The 22,756-nt window shown below is 34.8% G+C and overlaps 3 protein-coding genes across 4 annotated transcripts; 1 reads left to right on the forward strand and 2 right to left on the reverse strand.

Moving 5' to 3' along the window:
• Positions 1-1,438: 1,438 nt before the first annotated feature.
• Positions 1,439-7,924, reverse strand: LOC105142631 (coatomer subunit gamma-like). Of its 2 annotated transcripts, none has more exons than XM_011050362.1 (18): positions 7,691-7,924; positions 7,083-7,177; positions 6,929-6,979; positions 6,633-6,746; positions 6,333-6,533; positions 6,145-6,246; positions 5,628-5,735; positions 5,313-5,543; positions 4,734-4,984; positions 4,445-4,616; positions 4,188-4,343; positions 4,018-4,068; positions 3,641-3,781; positions 3,369-3,566; positions 3,119-3,250; positions 2,866-3,039; positions 2,344-2,583; positions 1,439-1,817 (listed from the first exon to the last, which is right to left on the reverse strand). In XM_011050362.1, exons 1-18 carry the CDS (start codon positions 7,734-7,736, stop codon positions 1,623-1,625), a joined length of 2,658 nt encoding a protein of 885 aa, XP_011048664.1. In that variant the 5' UTR covers positions 7,737-7,924; the 3' UTR covers positions 1,439-1,622. The 2 variants fall into 2 exon arrangements, with proteins under 2 accessions (XP_011048664.1, XP_011048655.1); XM_011050353.1 differs by having other exon boundaries at positions 7,083-7,180.
• A 5,768-nt stretch (positions 7,925-13,692) lies between these two features.
• Positions 13,693-16,588, forward strand: LOC105142643 (ras-related protein Rab7-like). The gene is made up of 7 exons (XM_011050374.1): positions 13,693-14,019; positions 14,296-14,322; positions 14,450-14,549; positions 15,277-15,423; positions 15,529-15,609; positions 15,696-15,841; positions 16,201-16,588. Exons 1-7 carry the CDS (start codon positions 13,967-13,969, stop codon positions 16,265-16,267), a joined length of 621 nt encoding a protein of 206 aa, XP_011048676.1. The 5' UTR covers positions 13,693-13,966; the 3' UTR covers positions 16,268-16,588.
• A 212-nt stretch (positions 16,589-16,800) lies between these two features.
• Positions 16,801-22,471, reverse strand: LOC105142649 (SWI/SNF complex subunit SWI3D-like). The gene is made up of 8 exons (XM_011050388.1): positions 21,970-22,471; positions 21,140-21,660; positions 20,211-20,876; positions 19,570-19,736; positions 18,785-19,491; positions 18,107-18,294; positions 17,574-18,019; positions 16,801-17,284 (listed from the first exon to the last, which is right to left on the reverse strand). The coding sequence occupies exons 1-7, from the start codon at positions 22,379-22,381 to the stop codon at positions 17,648-17,650; spliced, it is 3,033 nt and encodes a 1,010-aa protein (XP_011048690.1). The 5' UTR covers positions 22,382-22,471; the 3' UTR covers positions 16,801-17,284; positions 17,574-17,647.
• Positions 22,472-22,756: the final 285 nt, after the last annotated feature.

A 22,756-nucleotide genomic window follows, 5' to 3' on the forward strand; every position in this document is an offset into this window, starting at 1 on the left:
TCTCTTATCCTTGAACTTGCCAGTTCTCTGGGTTGACAAGACAACTTCGCGCACGCAGCGAGGGTCCTGGCTGACGTTCCATCATCCACAATGCTCTTGCTTGTGAGAGGGTGAGACGACGTCGCTTGCTTTCCTATCAAAATCTATTTTGTCGATTCCATTTCGTTTCGGCTGGCGCTTTAGATTTGTAATTGAAAAAAAAAAAAAAATGTTTTGACACAGGATAATATAAATGGGACAAAATAATCCAAATGTTATTAAGAGAAAATTATTATATCAACACCTCACATTTTACAACTTATTTTTTCATTTATTAACATTTCCATTTACAGATATGCAAATTCACTTTATTTCATATTTTTAAATCATTTACCAACATCATTCCATCCAAACAAAATGTTTGAAATAAATGTTTAGAATAATTACATTACGATTACAAAAAAAAATAATAACTCTCAAAGTTACTATAGCCCCTCTTTTGGATCCTTCCGTGTGTTACATTTGGGACGTTCAATTTTTTATTTATTTATCTCTGACAGTGTGATCATGTGGGTTTGAGCTTTGCAAGTTGTTTTGTCCATGTACAAATTGGGAGTTTGAGAAAATATTTTGTTACTCATTTAGTGCATAGTTTTGTAAAACAAAATTTAATTTTATTGGTTTATAATAATTAATTAAAACTTTATGAATAGAATTCAAGAATTTGACAAATATTGAACCCCTTTAATTTTATATTTTTAGAGCTAGAGTTGTATAACCTAGTCAGGTATTTTTAATTTTTTTTTAGTTGTTATTTATTTTTTAATTTGATCATTTTAGGGTGGTATTTTTTTTAATTGACTTAATTTTTTTATCTTGGTTACCTAGATATAGGGGTCTCTTAGTATTGAAAAAATGTCTATGCTTGGTTTTTTGAAATTTATTTAGATTATGGTTATTTAGAACAATTAGGGTTTTAAAAATCAAATATGATGTTGAAACAAATATGAAGGATTATAGTTAACAAACTTGGTTTTTTTAGGTGGCACGCGCAACTCATATATTAGAGAGGGAGCGAGGTTGAAGTGCTTTGACGGTTCATGTGGCTTCCTCCGGTAACCAAACATGGCTATAGATATAGCATAAGAAGGGTTGATCATGACGAAGTGTTATCAATGACAATTTTTTTCATTACTTTTCTTTTATGACAATTTTTTTCATTACTTTTCTTTTTTTCTTCTCTCATTGGACATAGTGATGTGCTATCAAAACTTTTGAATTATCCTTTTATTTTCTTATTATTTAAAATTTTATTTTATTTTATTTTATTGTTAAATTTTTATTCTAGGTTATTTTTTAAAATTAATATTTTTATCAATTTCATCTTTCAATCAAAAAAATAAAAGTTGTCTACAAATTTTATTTCTTAAAACTTTATTTTTATTATTTTAATTGCTATTTTTAAAATTCTTTTGTGAAATTAATGCAAATACAGTCTCCCTGCAAGCCTAACTTCCCTTCCATGACTTGCAACTCTTTGTATAGCAGGTTTTAATTGATTACGGCAATCTGCCCCTAACCTCATCCACGGATAAAAAACAAATGGCCGAAGTAGAATGAGGAACAACCACTGGACTGACAACTCAGCCGCTTGATACAATCTCGTGAATGGTATCACTGACGGCTTCATCCTCAGATCTAACAGCCAGTTTCATTGCAACATCCCTAGAACCATGAATTCCAAACTGCAACCGCACAAGCACCCTCACGTTGCCTAGGAAAACACCAGATAGTAGACACGTGTGTGACCTTGAATTGGTTGCAACAACCTCTGTTCCCTGAACACCACAGAAGGCAAGACAAAATATATAAGAACATCAGCTAACAGAGATTATAGGGGACGTATTTCCAACAAGACTTCAAATATCTAATAATGATATCATACTTGAAAAAACCAAAAGGGACCACTAAATGATAAAAATAGTTCAAATTGAAGGTCTCATTGGCATTATGAAGTTAATGCGGTCCTATGCAGCTCAAATATTGCAACTCTAATCATCAAGGGATAACAGCATGGTCTTCATCTTGCATATTTATGAAATGATATCAGAATACCAGCATTCAGTGTGATTGACTTCAGAAAGATGATCAGCAATTTTCAAGAATAGGATAAATTTATGGAACGATATCAGAACACCAGCATTCACACTCCAATAGAAAGGAACTTTCACCTCTCCAGCTATGGCCTGATTTCTTAATTCAACCTAAGAAATCAAGTGGTTCTGGTCCATTCTTATTTTTTTTATAGATAGTCAAATTTTCAGTAATTAACTTCATTGTGTAATCACATAATGATAAACTAACCTCACAAGGCTGCATGCCAAGAAGGTTGATGACAGCGATAACAGCTTCAGCCAAGTTCTCCCTTGGGCCAAGGCCATATTCATCCACATGCTCAAAATCATCTCCCATGCTTTCCCAAGCATTCCTGAAATTGGAGACTCCGACCTTCATCATGTAATCTGCTGCAACAACCTCAAGGTCCTCCAGTTGGTATTCATCTTCAACGCCATCCTCCTCTGCCTCACCAGTAGTTGGATCAACCTAATAGAAAACACCAAATACAAAAGAGTCAAAAAAATTATACCAGCTATATAGTGGTTGTGAACAGAAAAATATTCAAACAAACATTTTCCTTTCTCTTGAATAAACTAAACCAACTATCTAAATGAAATTACTTCGTTTTCTGTGAAAGCAAACAATTCAAACCATTTTAATACATCAAAATAGCAAATTAACCAAGTTAAATTCCAAAAAAGTTTCATGCACATAACTTAGAAAAAGCAAATGCATGCATCGTCACAAGAATAAAGCAGGAAAATGTACCTCCTTAACAATGAACCTCAATGTGTTTGAAAACTTTCCTACAGCAGTGATTCCCTCAGGCTTCTCAAATGCCACAAAGGTTTGTCCAGGTGTATCATAAGGAAGAGATTGTAAAGGCTTGGATGCTACTTCTGCAAAGTTATCCGCTTCTGACGAATCCACAATAACAGAGACCTGAAGTCATCAGAACAATTTGATAAGATAAAACCGAGTAGACAGAAAAGTAAATACAGCTCTCCAAACATGTCATTACATTTTCCAATAATTGCTCAGGAATCGTGTTGGTGCAGTTGTACTGGAACACAACATGCCTATCAAATATGTGCTTAACAACATTAACTGCATATTCTGTTTCTGCTTCTGTAAGCTCCACAGGTGCCGAGGACTGTAGAAAGAAAGAGGAGAAATACAGAAAGCTCAAATTTAATCATTCCTAACTCAGCAATTCAAAAACATGGTGTGCCATGTGGCTAATGTGGCAAGAAATAATTTGGATATAGAACCTTGAAAAGCTTCCCAAAGTCCGAAAACTCTGGAATAGAGGAAAGAAGCCTTTCGTAAGCATCAACGGTAGATGGAGGACCAGCCGGTGGAGCACCAAGACCAGTTGGCTTTTTGCCTGGGGCTTTCTTCTCAGCAAGCGGCTGAGACTTGACTTCTTTTGGAACAGAATCAATATCAAAAGGCTCTTCAGAAGGCTCCTGCATCAAACAGAAAACACATGAGATGAATACAATAGTAGTGCAAAATGGGTAAGATAGAACAGAAAACTCACATAATTTTTCAAACTTGTCTCCAGATTCACAAAAGGGATATCCAGGTCTCCAAAGAGAAAAGTCTTTGTGTCTCTATCAGTTCCAACCACTTCACCATCATCCCCAAGTGTGCTGAGATAAAGTGTTGTTCTATCACGAACCTGTAGAGAAGGAAGAGGAGATACTTCAAAATAATAACATGTGAAAAGACAACACAAGTTTTTGAAGAGGTAGGATTGAACATGATAAACAAACAGCATCTTTCAATAGGAGGCTCATGCATGTGCACACAAACATATTCATGTACTTAGACTCCATGAGATGTGTATGATGCTAAAAAAGGGAACGTGTCAATTTATAAAAACTTTGCAAAGTGCACTATTCTAAAGAAGCTCACCTCATCATCACTGTCAAAGATACAGCGCCTCAACAGGACAAAAATTTGTGGCTGCAACACAAAGCAACAATAAATTTTCCAGCTCATGTAAGAAAGCAGTCCATCTTCAATGAAAGTAGTCATACCAGATACCACAGGACACAAGTATGCAAAGATCATGCCCACAGTACCTTCAGTGCATCAACCATAGCACCAAATTTTGCCAGAGTGCTCACAGCAGCAGCCCGGACAGTAGCATTCTCAAGATGCACACGGTTGTAGATATAGCGTATATATTTGCTGGGATCTGTGGTCTTTGGGCCTTCAATCCCCAGAAAGTGGAGTATCTAATAATGCAAATGAAATAGAAACAAACATAGTTCGATGGGGAAAAAAGCATAACAACATCAATAAACGCAGCGATCTTATGAATGATGAGAAATGCTACCTGTGTGGATAGATAGGTAAATTCACAATCTTCAATAAATTCACACAAATGAAGTAAACCACTTTCCTTTGCTTCAGGGATATCTCTGATAAGGATCACAATTGAATCTACAATAGCCTTTTTGTACTCAAATCCTCCTTCCTCCCTGAGAATGTTGCTTAAAAAGTTCATCCTGAAAGTAACAGCTAAGAACATTAGCACGGGCTATGTGACAGGGGATTATATATAGAGTGAAATGTCCATGAAAACATATAATTTCAAAAAATAAATTCTCAGAAATATTGCTTACAATGATCTATACTTCAAGGGAAACTTCAAACACAGTGACCTTATGGCCTCCACAACAACAATTTTGAACTCATCGGCAATATCTGACATGAAATTTGTTATCTGCTTCATCAGGCGATCCACACTTGATTCATTTCCAGTCTTCAGTAGAGTGGTGATTGCAAGAGTGGCAATGCTTCTGTTCTGGTCAGAAATTAAGCTCTCCATATCAATGTTGCAGTTTGTGACAGCCATGGGATGAGTCATGGCCACCTGCAAAATATTCAAGTCATGGTCAGCATATATGATGTGAAAATTTCCAAACAAGATGATGATAAATCTTTTCAGGTAATCAACACCAATGAAAATTGAGCTGTTTAATATTTCGCACACTCCTCTCATGAACAAAACACGGGCACTTTCACTGGGACAAAGCACAAAAGTTCCAACAACCCCATCACCAAAATCTGGCATTCTGAAAAACTACAAGAGCGATACAACACACTCCCTTGCATGAGCAATAACCATACAATCTACATTACTAGCATCATAGCATTCAACCATAAAAACAGCCAGTCATAGATTAAAGTAAAATCATAACCTTGTTCAAAGTGCGGACAGCTGCAAATCTCAGCACAGGCTTGGAAGAACTCAAGAAGAGCTGGAGAACAGTGATTGCTGGAGTCAATTCTCGATTTGTCACACCACTGAGCTCTGTAATTGCTCTGGCAGCCTCAAATATTACCATTTCAGCCTTATGGCGCAGACAACTCTCCAGAAAATCATAGAAAGGACGGTCCCCTGTTTGTGTGTTAGCTGACTCACAAATAACCTGCAAAGAGTAATAAAGCCATCATCGTAGCTCACATTAAATGAGTGACAAGTATCAAAATATGTCTGACTAGAATAGACGAACCTGACTAACATAACGTATTAAGAGGCATTGAGCCAGTGGTGAGCGAACAGTTCCCCTAGTCAAACTAGTAACTAACTTACTAACAGCAAGTCGATCATTCTGTCGTATCTGCAAGTTTGGAAAGCACAAGGATTTTTTTTGTCATTGATATATTTAATTCTACATAGAACCTCTATAACAGTTATTTTTCCAAGAAAGCAAAGAGGCAAGGCAAATTAAACAAGTTTAAAATCAACCATTAAATTTATTTCCTGGGTCTCAACTGTTATGTGAAATACAAACTCAGACACTAGTAACATCAAGGCTGTTATGCAATGACCTTATGAAGAGCAGCACTTCAATTCTTTTATATATAAAATTTACAAAGAAACTCTCAATGCCACGCCATTATATCTTCACTTAAACTTCTTCTACCAACAAAACCATAGGCCGTTATTTGATTTAAATCTCATAGAAAGTTCCAAATTAAGAAGAAGAAAAATCCATTAATGCTGATCAAACTGGAAAGAATACTTACCTGCTGGAGCAAAGCCAGTGCATGAAATTGTACAAGGGCAGCCCTTGACTGTACAGCTTCTTGAACCTCATTACTCCACCTTTTGACAATCTCTGGGTTCGTCTGAAAAACATTAACAAATATATTAGAAATTTTGGAGAGGGAATTGGAAAAGAAAACAATTTGCTACAAGGGCAATTAACCAGTACCTGGAGTAAATGAATCCCACTGACCAAGGCTGCACTAGCAACCACTGGATTCTTGTCAACTATTGCTTGTTTCAGATATCGTTCGATCTGGGTAAGAAGGGTTCCATCTGTTATCCGACAAAGCACACGAATGGCATTTGCTCGGTACATATCAGTCTTGCTATTCATGTCCTTCATTAGGGAGCTTGTGACAATAATAACCTGTTGTTGATATGGAACATAATTGGTCAGTAATCAATACTTTGTACATCTGCAAAAAAAGATTAGACTTGAAAACAAAGTTAAAGCATAGCATATAACCTCATCTGCTGATGGCGATAATTCCTTTATAATCAAATAAACCATTCTCCTCAAACCTAAATCTTTCGACTGGAAAAGCTTTGTCACGGAAAAGAAAACTTCTGTGGCTTCAGTCTACATAGATATTGAAAGAAAAATTAAGACATTTTTTCCATGTATGAAGCTTTAATATAGGAATTATGAAAGCAAATTCATCCAAAACAGGGTCAATCACGCAACAACTCTTTGAGAAAACAAAAGGATTCTACAATTCCTAAAATAATTAAGATTTAAGCTCTCTAGCAGAAACACTATACCTTGGTGAAGGAATCTCCTTGGTTCAGTAGATAAAGAAGCTTTGTGATAACCTGCAATTAAACAAACACACCAAACCCCGGAAACAAACTAACTCCGGTTATCACCTAAAAATACAAGCTACAGCAAAAGATTAAGGCAACAGAAAACAAATACCTGAGAGCATCTTCTCGGATCAAGTTGAGGATCATTAAAAACCCTAGCTTCCTGAAGAACAGCGCCCTTCTCAATCCCCAAAAACGGAGAGTACTCTGCTGTAAAAGGAAACATTACATGGTTTAAATATTAAAGGCCAGTCAAAATTACACTCAATTAAAAAGTAATCCTCAAAGAATCTACGATTCTGAAGGACAGGGACTAATTAAGAAGTAATTACACGAATTGGATCAATAATACAAAAGGTCACACCATATCACATTAGAGCAGGTGAATTTAATCGGATTTAAATCGAATCAACAATCTACATTGTAATTCAGGGCTCGAAAACACCCTAGATAAAACACAGATCAGATCAATACAATCAAATCTCACAATATCGGATCCGATTCTTAATCAAGCAATACTTAACAAACGCCTTAAAATTATCCAAAATGGAGCAGATCCAGAACCTAGTTATTGATCTGATTATATCACCAAATATTTGGAAATGAATCCCTAAATTGAATCAAGAAAGCCTAAATCGAACAAAGACAACGGTAAAAGAAACGGTGTCAGTTCGTGCAAAAATGTAACAAATTATCGAGAATCAAGACAAGCGGAATTACCTTCATCGTCGTGATCATCGTCTTTTTTCACGAGAGGTTGTGCCATCGCCAATTACGTTAATAAAGTGCAGGATGTGTGGTTTATTGCTTGATTCTCTTCTTACTGTGAAGGCACAAGTGAGTTTTTGAAGAAGAGCTCTGTGTGTGTCTTGTTTTCTCTGTGTCCTGTGTGTGTTTTTTTTGAAGAGGAGCGGATTAAATCTCATGGGAGTGAGTGATGTGGGAGTGTTTTTACGTTTTTCTAACCTCAGGATTTTGGGTTTAGCTTCTAACAGCCCGCTTATTTTATATTTTTTTGTGTTTTAAAAAAATATTTTTTTATTTTAAATTAATTTTTTTATTTTTCAAATTATTTTGGTTGATGTGCAATGCTAAAAATAATTTTTAAAAAATAAAAAATATTTTTAATCTATTTTTAAATATAAAATATTTTTAAAAATAAATATTATTACATTTTTAAATACCTCACAGTGTTGGTTTTGTACATGCGAGATAAATGAATGAGATAGTAAAATTGAGTTTGAGGTAGTATGAATATTTATTTATTTCTGGTTTTATATATATTTTTATATTTATATAAATATTTGGGTTAATTTATATATATCTTTATTAATCTCATAGATTATAAAATTAACAATTATATAAATATTTAGTAATTTTAAAATTTATAAACTTCAAATTAATAAAATTTAAAGAATACATTTAAAACCTGAATAATCAAATTATATCACTTAAAATTTATATTTTTAAATACCTGTGAAGATCGGTTAAGAGCCTTCTCTGAAAATTTGAGAATTGAAGTACATGGTATGAATTGGCTTTTAAATTGGATAGGATATGTCACTGGCTTTACTGACTGCTTAAGCTGAAAATACGATTAAATTTGATTTAAATCTATATAGAAAAAAAATAAAAAACAATATTATTTAAATAAAAATAATTAATTTAAATTAATCGAGAAATCAGATATATTTTTGAGTTAGAATGGCTACCCATGATTTAAATTATGAAAGCACATAGGGTGGGCTTTAATTGTTGGTTTTTTGTGTCGTTTTTTAAAAAAAAAACTTCAAAAATTTTATAATGATTAAGGGGTAATTAGTATTGTTCAATTAGTTATTTTTTAATTTATTTTTTAAAAAATAGATAAATACAAGTATGAAAAAAATGTATTTATAAAAATATTTTTTTTATATTTTATTCTCCTCCTCCCATGTCTGTCTTTGTTTTTTAATGTGATAGTTGGGATGTAAATAATAGATAACAGTATTTGCTCATATTCCATCCCATGAACAGCTCAATTTTCATTGCGTGTGTACCGTAATTCGAAATTCTAACGTGCGCTTCGTGTGATGCAAATCTTAAGAAGGAATTTTATGAAGCATCAAGAATCGTATACGGACATCACTCGTAGCAAGCAAGTTAAATAATCTCCTAGGAAATTGGAGTTAGCAACGTGAGATCACTGATGATGGCTTGGCATTGCTTATTGGGATGTCTCGTGTATAATTAAGCAGTCGTATCTGGAATCATTGGCACTAGCTACATTCTGTATTGAGCTCTCTAAACAACAGTTTTTAACACGAAAAATTTACTGAATCCACCACAAGAAGTCCATGGATAAACATGAATGGTTACAAAACAAAACAAAAAAATCGATTGATATTAATGTTTCTCGTCTTCTTAGAGCTTGAATCTCTCCTTAATTTGTAATTGAAAAATGTTCTAGTCATTTTATTCAATGCTGTGAGAGGGAGGGTCGAGCCCATAATCGCTTTTCTAACCGGATCCCCTCTCGTGGCTACCTAAACATCTTCGTATTTGTGCTGCATAAGCTGTTGTCGTGATCAAAATTGCCAGAATTGTGGTTTCATGTGCTTGTAACATCTGTTTCAAACTTGTTCCCATGCTTGTTTTATGAAAGGCAAATTGAACTGTGGTGTTAGAACAATGGAAAGTCAAAAATAAAAAAATATATATATTATTTTAACTCACGCTTGTTTTTACATGCTTCAGATTAAATGCTAAATAAAATATCAAAATATTCTTTCTAAAAAAATATTCTTACATGTCTTTAAAAAAAATCCAAACCAATAAAGTGAGGCTAATAAAAAATAAATCAATTAAATATAGTTATTCAAAAAAAATAGCATCAAACTCATTGAAAAAAAAATGAAGCATTTACTTCTTCCACTTTAATAAAATTAACTTTTCAAATAGTTTTTTTCTACTAGAGTATATACAATAAAAAAATTATATTTATACTAATCAAAATACTATATATTATCCTGTGAAAAGGTACTTGCATAACAAGTTAAAAATTGCTAGTCCCCGCTTAAACTACTCGTGCCATTGGTCAAAACGGCAGATACTTGTCTTAAAAAAAATTGCTTTGATTGTACCCGAGAAACACGTTGGCTTCAATGGGTTATGGGTTGCCAGCTGGAAATTGCTTCACACGGTAGACATTCAAGTAGTTGGGCCTCCCAGAGATAACATGATCGTATCTTGCCGCGCTCCTTAATTTTGAAATAAGATTTTCTTCAATGGGAAATAGAGGGTTAATATCAAGATCGCGGCGGCTAATCAAGATGTTAGAGATTCTATATGGAGTGATATTGATGTTATAGATTAGAAACTAACTTTAAAATTTAAATTTTCGAATTTAAATAATTTTTTCAAACGTAGTAGTATTAATTAATTAATTAATAAAATTAAATTCAAAATAGTATGAGCAAAAAATTTACACCTTAAATTTTTAATTAAGATTATTCTCTATCTCTATTATTATTTTTTAATTTTTTTTCAAGGAATGTAAAAATAAATAATTTGAATTTATAGGAGTTTATTCTCTCCTTTTCTAATAAATTTGTAGGGTCGGACTAATAAAATAATAAAATACAGATAGCATCAATCTTCTATGGATAAAAATAGAATTGAAAGCATTATTGTTGGTGATCTTTTATTCAAATAAATTAGACATGTGAATGTATGTCATTTTGATGCACTTATGAGTAATTCTTAAGGAAAAATATTGCAGGTATGGTTATGCAAACCACTTTATCTAACAAGTTTAATTTAAGGTTTTGATTAAGTTTTAAATATGTAAAATTTAAATTTATAATTGGTCAATTAAAACCACGGATAATCTAACATAACTCAAGTAAAACCCTACTTTTTTTTAATATTTTTTTATAAACCTAAAATATATATAATTAATTTATAAATTCAGATTCTTATGTTTTTTTAATAATCTATAAGTATATTCGCATAAAATATTTTTTTATTTTTTTGACCTGATTATATACAGTATAAATCCAAATTGATTGTTTTTTTTGTATTCTAGATAAAATATTAAAATTTTAATTTTTTATTTTTTATTTTAGTGGAGTCCTATGACCGGCTCAAATTCCCGGCTATGATTGCTGGGCACGAGTCTCCTGTGCATAATTGCGATCACGTGGTTTTAATAGCAATTCTATTGATTTTTTTTTCTTTTTACGTATTATTGCAAGTTGAGGAATCTTGTACTTCTGAGAAAATACCTAGAACTACGTACAGTTTTATAATCCAAAAGCCAACGGACAAATTTCCAACGATTTTTTTTTTTTAAAGCCTCATGTTTTACAGTTTATTATTATTAATGATTTTCTTTTGATTTTCAGCAATTTCCTTAAAGTAATCTTGACATACTTATAGAGCAACGGTAGTTCTTCAAAGTATCCAACATTATGGGAGAAATTAGTTAAATTATCATTACATCTCTCACTCTAGTATATTACTTGTTTCTACAAGTTTTTGATTGTTTTCGATTTGTCTCTTTGGTTAGAGAGTTATTTTTCAATATATCATTTTGAATTATTCTATTTCGCTGGTTTTTAGAATTCAACAGGAACTGTTTTCAAACCCATCCTCCAGCAAGCCGGCGAGGGCACCTGAAAGGGATTTTACGTAGCTTGTTTAGAAATATAATTGTAATTATTTTTTAAATAATTATTATATAAAAATATATATTAATAATTTTATTATTATTTTGTAAAAGTTATTTTTCACCAGTATATCAAAATAATTTAAAAATATTAAAAATATATTATTTTAAAATAAATAAATAATTTTTTAAAAAAAATACAAAAACAAACATATCCCCTTAAAAAAATAAGCCTGGCATGCTGAACATTATTACTCTACCCCGCTTAGAGAATAAGCCTAGCATGCTTGACCATTACTCTACCCCGCTTCTTCTCTTTCTAACGGAGAAAACAACGTTTGCTAACGGTGAATTCATAAAAATATCCTCATGTGCAAAAATCAAACAAACATGACCTAATTTATTAAAAAATAGCGATGAAAATAATAATTTTTTACACCACATGACAGATAATTTCTTTTTAAAAAAATTACCTAGCTTTCAACTATATTTCCTGTACAGAAGAAAATTAAAATACGATGGCATGTTCATTTACTATTCATCCTTTACAATATCATCCTCCGTCAATGTTCATGTTCTCATTTTAGTATTTCAGCTTTATTTTTTTTAATTTGATCCTAGCAAGGTATGTTTTCATGGATTTTTCCACTTAAATGCACATGTTTTGTTGTATTCTCGGCATTAAACTAGCCATCAATTTTGCGGGATTTAGTTGTTGGGAAAACAATTGAGAGACACGGGATCAAAATTTATATAAATTAAAAAAACAAAGGTCTTTTTCAAAGCGCACAAAATTACCCAGTGATTCCTGGAATTTTAAATTTCTCATATTTTGCCCCAGCTTTTTCCAGCTATTACGTTTTGATCAGGAGCTTATTTTTTATTACATTGCGGTCTTTTATACGTCAGAGAAAGAGATAAAATTACAGAAAAAACCAAATATTTTGTTTTAATTGGCCCGATTTTGACCATTAATAATTTTGATTTTCATGTCTACGAGTTCATATTTAAAAAGAGTTACTTGATAAAAATGATTTTTATGATTTTTAATTATAATAATGCTGAAGAATTAAATCGAGTTTTAAAAAAGATTTTGAATTTGATTTAAAATAGAGTTTTTAAGGTTGATTAAAATGTTTTTTTAGTTGGAAATAGGATTTTATAGGTTCATAGGATTTATTTTTCAGTTTTTGAGATGAAAAATATTTGAAAACTAGGTTTGTTTGAATTTAAATACTTAAACTCTAGATTTTTAGCTATTAAAAAAAATTAAATAACCAAAAATACTTACAGTAAATAACACATTGTTCACAAATATGAAAAAAATAATTATTTGGGTGGGCTCCAAAGCAAGGTTCATAGGTAATCCTCTCGTGCTCGGTGTACACTCGGACTAGGCTCTTAAAATAAAATCTATTTACATAATTAGTTAATATTATTTTCTTATAAATAATTCAATTATTCCATGTTTTTAATTATATTTTATTTTTTTAATTGTATTTTTTTTAAATTCCACAGCTCAAATTATTTAAATTCTTTAAAATTTTAATTCTCATCATTACAAAATTAAATAAAAATAAGTTTTAAAAATTTTCATGCAACAATGGATGATGAATTTATACACAGATAAAAAAAATATAATGATGAGAATGCTTAAATAAAACATATATTTTTTTATAATTTTAATAATTAGAATTTTTTAAAATATAATTTTTCATCATCACGTTATTAAATAAAAATATGTTTCAAAAATCAGCCCAGGCAAATGGGCTATTTTATTATTGAATTAGATAGATTTTGAATTTTTCAAATAACAGTATTTCATAATCTATATAAGAATATTCACAAACTAATCTAAAATATAGAAACACATAAAAAACAATTAAAACTGTTAAGACATTCCTGTAACCATCTTAAAACACAAAAGATAAATTAAGCTAACTCTCCAATAAGAAAATAACGGCAGTTAGCTCGAAACACAATACGTCACCGAACGAACTGTCATTCCAGAACTTTCTCCGAAACAAGATAAATAAATAAATAAATAAATAGATTCCATAAATTACAGGTCACTGCGAGCTTTCACTCACCAAGCAGGCTCTAATAAACTAGAAATTTAAGTCCGACCATCTCAGCTGAACTCAAAAAAGAAACGAGAGAGAGAGAGAGAGAGAGACAAACAAATGAGCGTCTCCTTTTTCCTCCTCCGCAAGAGTAATTAGCAGAGAGAAGATCTGCTCAGTACTACTCTAAACACACCAAAAAAAGAAAAGAGAAGAAATCTTCAATCTCTTTCCTTCTCTTCTATTTTTCAGAAACCAAACAGAGATCAATCGACTGAAACAAAGATGCCTTCCCGTAGAAGAACTCTCTTGAAGGTCATCATCCTCGGAGACAGCGGGTCAGTCACCTTACCTACCCCTCCATCTATTGCTAGTTCGATTTTGAATTCTAGGGTTTGCCTAGGCGGATCTTTCCAGATCCTGATTTTTTTTCTGATTTGTAGAATTGCTTATCTATTTGGTTGAATTATACTTTTTTCTAGTACCCTGATTTTTCTCAATTTCTTAGGCTTTGATCTGTATTTTGGATTTAGATTAACTTTGAATGCCTTTGCCTATGCTTGTTTGCTTTGATTGATTTCAATGAAGTAATAGAATTTGTTCGCGATGTGCAGGGTAGGAAAGACCTCTTTGATGAATCAGTATCCTTTTGACCTGGTTGTTATCTCACTAGTAATTGTTTTAGCATATAAAAAAAATCTGTATTGCATGCTATACTGCGAGATGTATCCTGTTCTGGCGTTGTTTTTCTTGACGTAATGCTTTTAGATATGTAAACAAGAAGTTTAGCAATCAATACAAGGCGACAATTGGAGCTGATTTCTTGACTAAGGAAGTTCAGTTTGAAGATAGGCTCTTTACTTTACAGGTTGGTAGTGCTGGTAGCCTAAGCGCCTTGCTATGTCATTGATGTGACTCCAATTTTAGTAATTTAGTAAAATTGTGTATACTTTTGGGGGTTCATAGATGCTTTTTTGACGTATATACTTTTGGGAACTGAAAGAATTTGACTGACATCATCATTATGGTGTGTCGAGTTGGAATGGATTTATGACTCACTTCGTTACTATGCAAGAACAAAATGAAAATGATCTGAATTGAATTGAATAGAAGTCTCCATATTATCCCTAATAGAATACATGTAAAAGAAAATCAGCAAGTAGTTTCCTTGGAACTTATTGTGTCTTTGTAAAAGCTCAAATGTGTTTTGATGTCAATTTGTTTCACACTATCCAATTATATCAACTGGACAAAAATGAACTTGAGTAATTGTATTCCTCCCCATTTATTGGATTCCAGGTGGGGTCTAAGCTAGTCACTGCTCTTGCGACTTTGTGGGAGAAGCTTTCCACATTGATTGCTGTATGCATTTCGTGTCCTATGGCATAGGTTGGCAATCTACCTGTGCCAATGCTTGATTATTGTCTATCCTGTGCAACTTGATTCCATGTGTCATTGCAGAAACAAAAAATTCTTTTGCTTGCCAATCATGCCATTGGATTCTTAGTCAACCCTCCTGTGTGTTTCAAACTCTTAAAGAGTATTTTGTTGGATAGCTGCACCCAAACATTTAGCAAATCCTTTTATTTTGGCAGATCTGGGATACCGCTGGGCAGGAAAGATTCCAAAGCCTTGGTGTTGCTTTCTATCGTGGTGCTGATTGTTGTGTTCTTGTATATGATGTTAATTCGATGAAATCTTTTGATAACCTTAATAATTGGAGGGAAGAATTCCTCATTCAGGTATTGCTCTATTTATTTTCAATCTTGCAGAAAAGCGTATCTATCAAAATCTGTGATTTTTTTTTGAAGTTGATCTGCAATGATGATTTGAGAAAAAATTTGCAGGCAAGCCCTTCAGACCCAGAGAATTTCCCATTTGTTGTTCTTGGAAACAAGGTCGATGTGGATGGTGGAAATAGCAGAGTGGTATGTATCTTGAATGTGTCACACAACACTCCCTCTTTATCTATTCCTTTCTGTGTAGATAAACATCCGCTTCTTGTGAATTCCAGGTTTCAGAGAAAAAGGCACGGGCATGGTGTGCCTCGAAAGGGAATATCCCGTACTTTGAAACCTCTGCCAAGGAAGGCATTAATGTTGAGGAAGCTTTCCAATGCATAGCAAAGAATGCCCTGAAGAGTGGGGAAGAGGAAGAGATGTAAGTCAGAAAGATAAGCATATCTATTTTCACAACTCACCCTTTATTTCTGCTTTTAGTGAATACATTGACTAGTCTGATAAATTTCTCACATCAGAATCCGAGCTTGCCATTAAGTATAGTACTTATTATGGACTGCAATTAGCTAGTAGGATTGCTGGATATCTGATCCGATGATCTTTTTAAAGCAATTAATTTGAACTTGTTAACTGCGACTTCATTTTTTAAAAAATCTGCTCGTTATTTTATTAATTTTCCTAAAACATTGAATAGTGCTTGTTATCTTTTATAACAGCGCTAACGGATACTAATGGCACTCTATTTGTTTTTGTGTTTCCCGTGCAAATTGTGGCATGAAGATACCTGCCAGATACCATTGATGTTGGAACCAGCAGTCAACCTAGGTCAACTGGATGTGAGTGCTAAACTATAGCCTGATTCTTCGGCAGCAATAAATCATCTTTTATAGTGCTACAAACAATTGGGCTGTTTTTAGCCCTTCCAATCGTTGTGTACGAGGCTGGACTGTAAATTAAGTGTTCGTGGGAAAAAAATTGTACCGCAGTGCTGGATATGGTGCCTTAAGAACTGCTGGACTTGTTCATGCTGTGTGATTTTTTTTTCCAGGCGCCGCATCGCGCCATTTGTTCTTGTTATTATTTACATCATGCTGTTACATTTTCTTTCAATCAAGAAATTTGTTTGAGAACTTCAAAAATTAAAGTTTCATCCACATAACTACTGCAAGGCTATCAATTGAAATAGCTATACTGCACTGCCTTAGGCCTGACTGTGTTTTGTTAATGAAAGATTTCTTTGACGCAGTGCATAGATAAGTTAGGCACGGATATTCATCCTTGCGCCTGTGAAAGCAGATTGGGTCCCAGGGTGTCCCATGAACTGTTAAGCTAGACATTTCAAATTTACAGAGCAGCTTCGAGGCAGAGGCTTCAAGACCATTTTGACCAGAAGTGCATATCACGTCAGAGCATCTGCATCAATTTGTGAATCCAAATATCCTTTTTCTTACATCTGACAGCCTGCATTTTGGAGCAGTAAGAAGTCATCCAGGCCAATACAAAATGCTAACACTAGTTATCTATGTCTAACATGTTCAAGATATTAGAATGCAACCATCAGCAAAATTTCAAGGTACAAGTTATTATTCTCTCCATTCTCACATCATGGAGTTGAATGGGTCCAATGATCTTGCAATACACCGTTGAGTTGCTGGTAAAGCTCCATCCCCACATTTTTTTTTTAATACATTGACAATAGTGGCTTCAAACGAGTAGATTGTAAAAGACACCAGCCCTTTTTTTTTTCCCCGTTCCAGGAGACTGCTGAGTGCAACATACCATCTAATATAGACACATACTTGTCGCACGATAATGATCCTGCAGCAGGAGATAAAAAGCGCCCTCAGGACCTACAAAAAATGAACTGCATAACAGATGGAAAAGAGTATTAGAGCTTAGTCGAGTCTCTACACTGCAAAGACGCAGAGGATACAAAAGTAAGAAAAATTGTGGGCAGATAGCATCATGTCAGTGGAAGGATATAAAAGCAAATATAAAAAGCATCAGATCTGCTTATCCACAAGTTATTTATTTTTAGATGGCTTGGGACATGTAAGCAAAACAAAATTCATGTTATACAGCTATAAGATGGAAATGTGACAGGATATCAAATGCAATAAAGTGAGTCAGAAATACCAGAAGAGGCCACTCACTTGGTAAAACTAGCCATAACTGACCGGTGTATAAAAATCAATGCAGATATATTCACAAGCATTCCAAGGAACGACTACTTTGTCCCAACTGAAGAAAGTTTTTCCTGACCAGAAGGTCGAATTGAATTTCCTGCTGTAGTTGCTGTGGACGCTAATGTGCCAGGGGTAGGAGCCAATGCACCCATTGGTCTTGATATAGATGGCCTTTGGGCAGGCATGCTCATCGGAGGCCTCGGAAATGCATTTGCAAAGTTCATTGCAATTCTGTTGGTAGGTAATGATGGTGGCACTGCTCTAGATGAAGGTGGTAAACCAAGTCGGGATGCAATTATCTGAGCTCGTTCTTGGTAAAGTCTCTGCCTTGACCTGTCCAGTTGCTCTCTCACCCTCATTATTACACTATCCATTTCATTAAAGAAGGCTAGCTTCATTTCCAACTTGTGTAACTGCACATATGGAACCATCCACAAGGTCATACTTCTATGGACAATCATAGATAATAGTGTAGAATGCCTACCGGGCTGTAAAAATACCTGCTTCTCTATCAATGAGGCAGCAAGTTGTCGGATTTGGTCCTCTTCCTGGTTTGCGAGAAGTTTTGCCTTCACTGCTGCTGCTGAGAGGGCTGAAACTGCAGCACGCTTTATTTTATCAATTTTATTGTCATCTTTAATCACTTCACTGTCAGGCTTCTCTTTCTTACTATCTTTGGGACCCTCTTCTGCAAAGAACAGACAAATTAAGAAGATACAATCATAGAGGAAAAATCTACCAGCCAAAATATCAAAATAACCATTGCAAAACAGAAGCACCATGGTGTCAAAATTCTACCACCAAATTTCAATTAGACCCCCTCCAATTCTCAATTCAAGTGCACATGATTCAAAAGAATGACATATAAGTTTTGGCATGCACCCGGATTAATTTGCAAAATTCATGAATTCATCCAGGAAAAGCTTTAAGAAGACATTATGTGGTTAGACTGTTTTCTTATTTCTCTTTCTTTTTAACCACAATCACTGTGACACACTCACACTTTCTCAGAACATAAAATGCCCAATGAACTCCATCCCACCCATTTATTTTTAACTCCATCCAAGATCCCTCTTGAATATACATACCCCCCCCCCCCCCCCCCCCCAACACAGAAACACAGAGGCACAGATACACGTGCGCATGCACGTACATACACACAAAGATAGAGAGAGGACCTGAAGTGGCTCCACTTTCAACCTTCAGATCCTGAGGCTTCACTTCTGAAGGATGTGAAGATAACATGTCTACATCTGCTGTTGACTCTGTAGGCTGAGAGTGGTCTCCTGCATTTGATTTTGCAGGTTGCTGTGACCCATCCTTCTCTGCAGGCAGAGAATCTGACACCATATCTACATCCTTTGATGCATCACCAGCTTGAGAGTGTTCGTCAACTGTCATTGATGCAACTGATTGAGAAGGCTCATTCTTTTCTGAAGACTTCAAATCAGACACCATATTCACATCCTTGGCCACCTCTGTAAGCTGAGAATGCTCTTCGGCTGATGATACTTCCAGTGTTTCCTTCAAGGAACTTGGTGGACACACTGAATTGGGTGGTATCTCATCCGATTCCTTTACAATACTAGGTGTGTGGTCCTTCGGTAACTCTGAATTGCTAGATTCCTTTGATCTACCAGGTTCAGCTTCTTCGTGAGAGACAGCTGTCTCTGCTTCATTTACAGCATTTACTTTCTCTGGGGATTCGCCCTTTGATGAATCCAGTGGTTTCTTCTCTTCTGGAACAGAGTCTCCAACTTTCTTGTCTCTGAGATCATCTGACAGGTCTCTATCACCTACACCTGAGGTAGGGCTATTCTCTTTCTGGTTTTTTTCCTCTTGCTTGTCCTTTTGAGCATCATGATCAGCCATTTCAGTGGCAACACTGCAAATCTCTTACTTGCATGAGACACATGACCCATAAATTGGAAAGAAAATTAAGTTCTAGTGAAGGTTTACATACCAATCACTGCCAGATGGTTTCTTTCTCTCCTCTGGTGGATCTTCCAAAAGAAAGCAATGCCTTGCTGCCAGCTGCATGCCAGGATAATTGCTAGACAAGGATTTCAAAGAAGAACGGGCTGAAGCAGTAGCAACATTAGGTCCCACCAATCTTGCCAGAAATGATGCCTATAGATGAAACGAACCATAAGTTGAAATACATTAGCTGCATTTTGTAATGTGTTACTGCATACAAGGTGTTAAGCCTCAAGGTTAATCCTTTATTTTTTTTTTTCATTTGCAACATGAAAACTTCATGTGAATGGAGACAATGATACTACTGATTGCCAATCAAATGCAGGTAGAAGATGAATATGAATGAACCGGAACATGAACCTACTGACTGGTCATGGTAGATGTACCTGCTCGGTGTAAAAGAGTTGCAAAATTTTCACTTACATATATATTTTTTGTTATTTAGATGCATGCTACAGAAACTTATCAGGTTTCCTTGCATGTTCATCAAGATAATACACTTTTAAGTGTGGGAAGCACTTGTGTTTTCATCATTAATACTGGTATCAATACTCATTTATAGAGGGCACATTTCTAGATGCATCCTGAAAAACATCATAGTTTTCAGCAGGCTAACATTCAACTTACCAAAGCCATGACAGGATTTCCAACTTCAGAAAATGAAAGTCGGTTTTCAGGAGTTGGTGAATAGCCAACAGCTTCAAATGCTTCAGTAAGAGCTCTGAGTGCAACATTTTCACCCATTTCTTCACTAACCTTCACTCCACTGGCATCTTCTGATTTGGAAATTTCCGGACCATTAATCACCTCACTGCTTTTCTCATTTTCTGTACTTTCCTGACTACCTTTTACTTCACTTGTATCTTCTGGTTTTGAAGCTTCCATTGGAGGAGTCAGGGGTTGATCTTCACTAGCACCCGTTTTACTCTCACTTGTATCAAGGACATCTTTAGGGCCGGATGTCTCATCAACGGTTGCATCCGCATCAACTGTTACTTTGGAAGTGCCATCCATATCATTGGCGACGTCAAAAAAGGCATCCTCAATTGGCATTTGAACAAAGTGCAATATACACTGAGCCTTCGTTTTTGTGGCAACATGTTCTGCAATCTCATTCCAGTTTTCTTTATAGAGTTCCAATGCTTCAAGAAGAAGTAGAGTCTCTTGATCTGTCCACTTTCCACCACTTACACCAGCAGCCTCAGCAGGCTCAATGAGAATAAAATCAGACGAGGACATGTTTGAGCCAAACTTTCCATTATTAAAGCAATCGGCGCACAAATCATAATCTGCCTGTCCAATAGGAACATAGTTAGATAGAATGCAATATATAGCAGGTTGGGGTGCCAGGAGAAACTTAAATTCGGCGAGCATTTGTAGCCCCATTCCATGTACCATATTGCTATACTGTAAAAAACTAATATTTGGCACATGCTTCTATCCTATCTTATGTGCCAAAAATCTGAGCTACAGACTTAAAGAAATTCCATACTTCACAGACAATTGAATGCAAGAGGTGCAGAATTAAAACCAACAAATCCAAGTGAAGAACCAACCTGCTTCTGGCAATGGTAGCGCTTGCGAGAGCAATCAGCAGAACAAGAATTGCAGTGGTACTCAACAGATGGCCCCTCAAGCTTAGCCAACTCTTCAGCAATTGCCAACTCAGGAAACAATCTAGATGATGTAGTTGGAGCTGCAAGGTTAGGTTTAGGAACAATAGGTGGACATGGTTGAATGGCTTCAAAGCAAAACAACTTTTCAAGGGATGAATCTTTCTTTGCCGCTTCATCACCATCAGCATTGGGAGCAGAATCGAATTGTAATGGATGAAAGTTAATCAATCCCCAATAATCTAAGAACTCTAGCACCTCTTGCCTTGCATCTAAGTCTGAAACTTCAAGTTCAGACAAATCTTTCACTTCAATAAGTGTGTTTGGATTAGAATTAAATTTTTTCATGATCCAATTGCGTATCTCTAAATAGGTATCCGGTGTCCGGCTTTGGGACTTCCCGTTAAAGAATGAAGGCAGTAAACGCTCCTCAAGCGGGTGAATTTTTGTCCATGAAAACCAACCTGTAATCCAAAAGGGAGGAAACCAAACTCATTGTCTGCCTCTACTAAACAATTCCCCCACTTGACTTATCACAAGAATTTAAAATTTTCACATAAAACAAAACACATAATTTCTCACATTCTCACTTCATGAACGGCAGCACAAAATGCACACAACTTGACCTAAAAAACTTCGAAATTCAAGAATTCTCAAAATTGCAGCTAATACACGCACCAAAACCTAAAAATTTTCGCATTTTCTCAGCAACTAAACTTAAATTAACCAACTTGCCCAGAAAACATACAAAAACTTGAACTTCCACTACTTACCACAATGACTAGGCACAATATGAGCATTAGAATCACGAGATCTAATAACCTCAAACTCTGCTTCAATTTCTGTTTGCAATTCCTCCACCTTAATCCTCCTCTCCTCCTCCACCAAGGCCGCGGCATCCGGAACCGCCGTTGCTACTTTCTGTTCGGCCTTCACGCCCGCTGAAAGCGCCGAAGAAGCCAAAATGTTAGGGATTTGTCTCGCTCTAGTAAAAGGACCGTTATGGTTCGAGAGATTAGAGATCGCAGCTTTCTCGCGAGTGAGCCGTTTCGATGGTAAAGGTGAAGAGAGAAAATTTGAGAGTGAATTCGCTTTCCTTTTGTGCCCTCCAGCTCGGCGCCTTGAAGGTCCAGGCTCAGCTGACGCCGGCGAGTCAGCGTGGCTCCCCGCCGGTTTATCTTCCATTTTTTATTGATTTAGAGGGTTTTTTGAGTTAAGAAGTGAAGGAGATGCGATCCATCTCTGTGGATTGTTACGGGCAAAGAGGAATTTTCATTTCCAGGTTAGTGAAGCGTTTTTAAATATTTTGAATATAAATCATATTGATTCCTAAAGTTTTAACATTTAGTCAAATCAGTCCTATTTCTTTGTTTTTATTAATTCTGAACCTTTGGTTTTCAATTTATAATGGACTGACCCCTTTTAAGCTGCCACGTTTAGAAATATAACTAGTTATGATTATTATTTTTTTGCTGCTGGTTATATTATTACTACTAGGTACTACTACTACTATTGTTATTGTTGTTGTTGTATTGTTGTTATCTATAATTTATACAATTA

Source organism: Populus euphratica, unplaced genomic scaffold (assembly GCF_000495115.2).
Source record: "Populus euphratica unplaced genomic scaffold, PopEup_1.0 scaffold3.1, whole genome shotgun sequence".
Classification (NCBI taxonomy): Eukaryota; Viridiplantae; Streptophyta; class Magnoliopsida; order Malpighiales; family Salicaceae; genus Populus; species Populus euphratica.

Bases quoted from the DNA above. Each gene is read 5' to 3' on its own strand.
- LOC105142631 (XM_011050353.1), bottom strand. From the start codon at position 7,736: ATGGCACAACCTCTCGTGAAAAAAGACGATGATCACGACGATGAAG. The intron at 4,985-5,312 runs GTTATGATTTTA...AATATTTTGCAG, and splicing joins CTGTCCGCACTTTGAACAAG to GTGGCCATGACTCATCCCAT. The intron at 3,782-4,017 runs GTGAGCTTCTTT...CCTTCTCTACAG, and splicing joins TCTTTGACAGTGATGATGAG to GTTCGTGATAGAACAACACT.
- LOC105142643 (XM_011050374.1), top strand. From the start codon at position 13,967: ATGCCTTCCCGTAGAAGAACTCTCTTGAAGGTCATCATCCTCGGAGAC. The intron at 15,424-15,528 runs GTATTGCTCTAT...AAAAATTTGCAG, and splicing joins GGGAAGAATTCCTCATTCAG to GCAAGCCCTTCAGACCCAGA. The intron at 15,610-15,695 runs GTATGTATCTTG...TGTGAATTCCAG, and splicing joins ATGGTGGAAATAGCAGAGTG to GTTTCAGAGAAAAAGGCACG.
- LOC105142649 (XM_011050388.1), bottom strand. From the start codon at position 22,381: ATGGAAGATAAACCGGCGGGGAGCCACGCTGACTCGCCGGCGTCAGCT. The intron at 19,492-19,569 runs GTATGTAAACCT...AGAGATTTGCAG, and splicing joins AAACCATCTGGCAGTGATTG to TGTTGCCACTGAAATGGCTG. The intron at 18,295-18,784 runs GTCCTCTCTCTA...TGTTCTTTGCAG, and splicing joins TGAAAGTGGAGCCACTTCAG to AAGAGGGTCCCAAAGATAGT.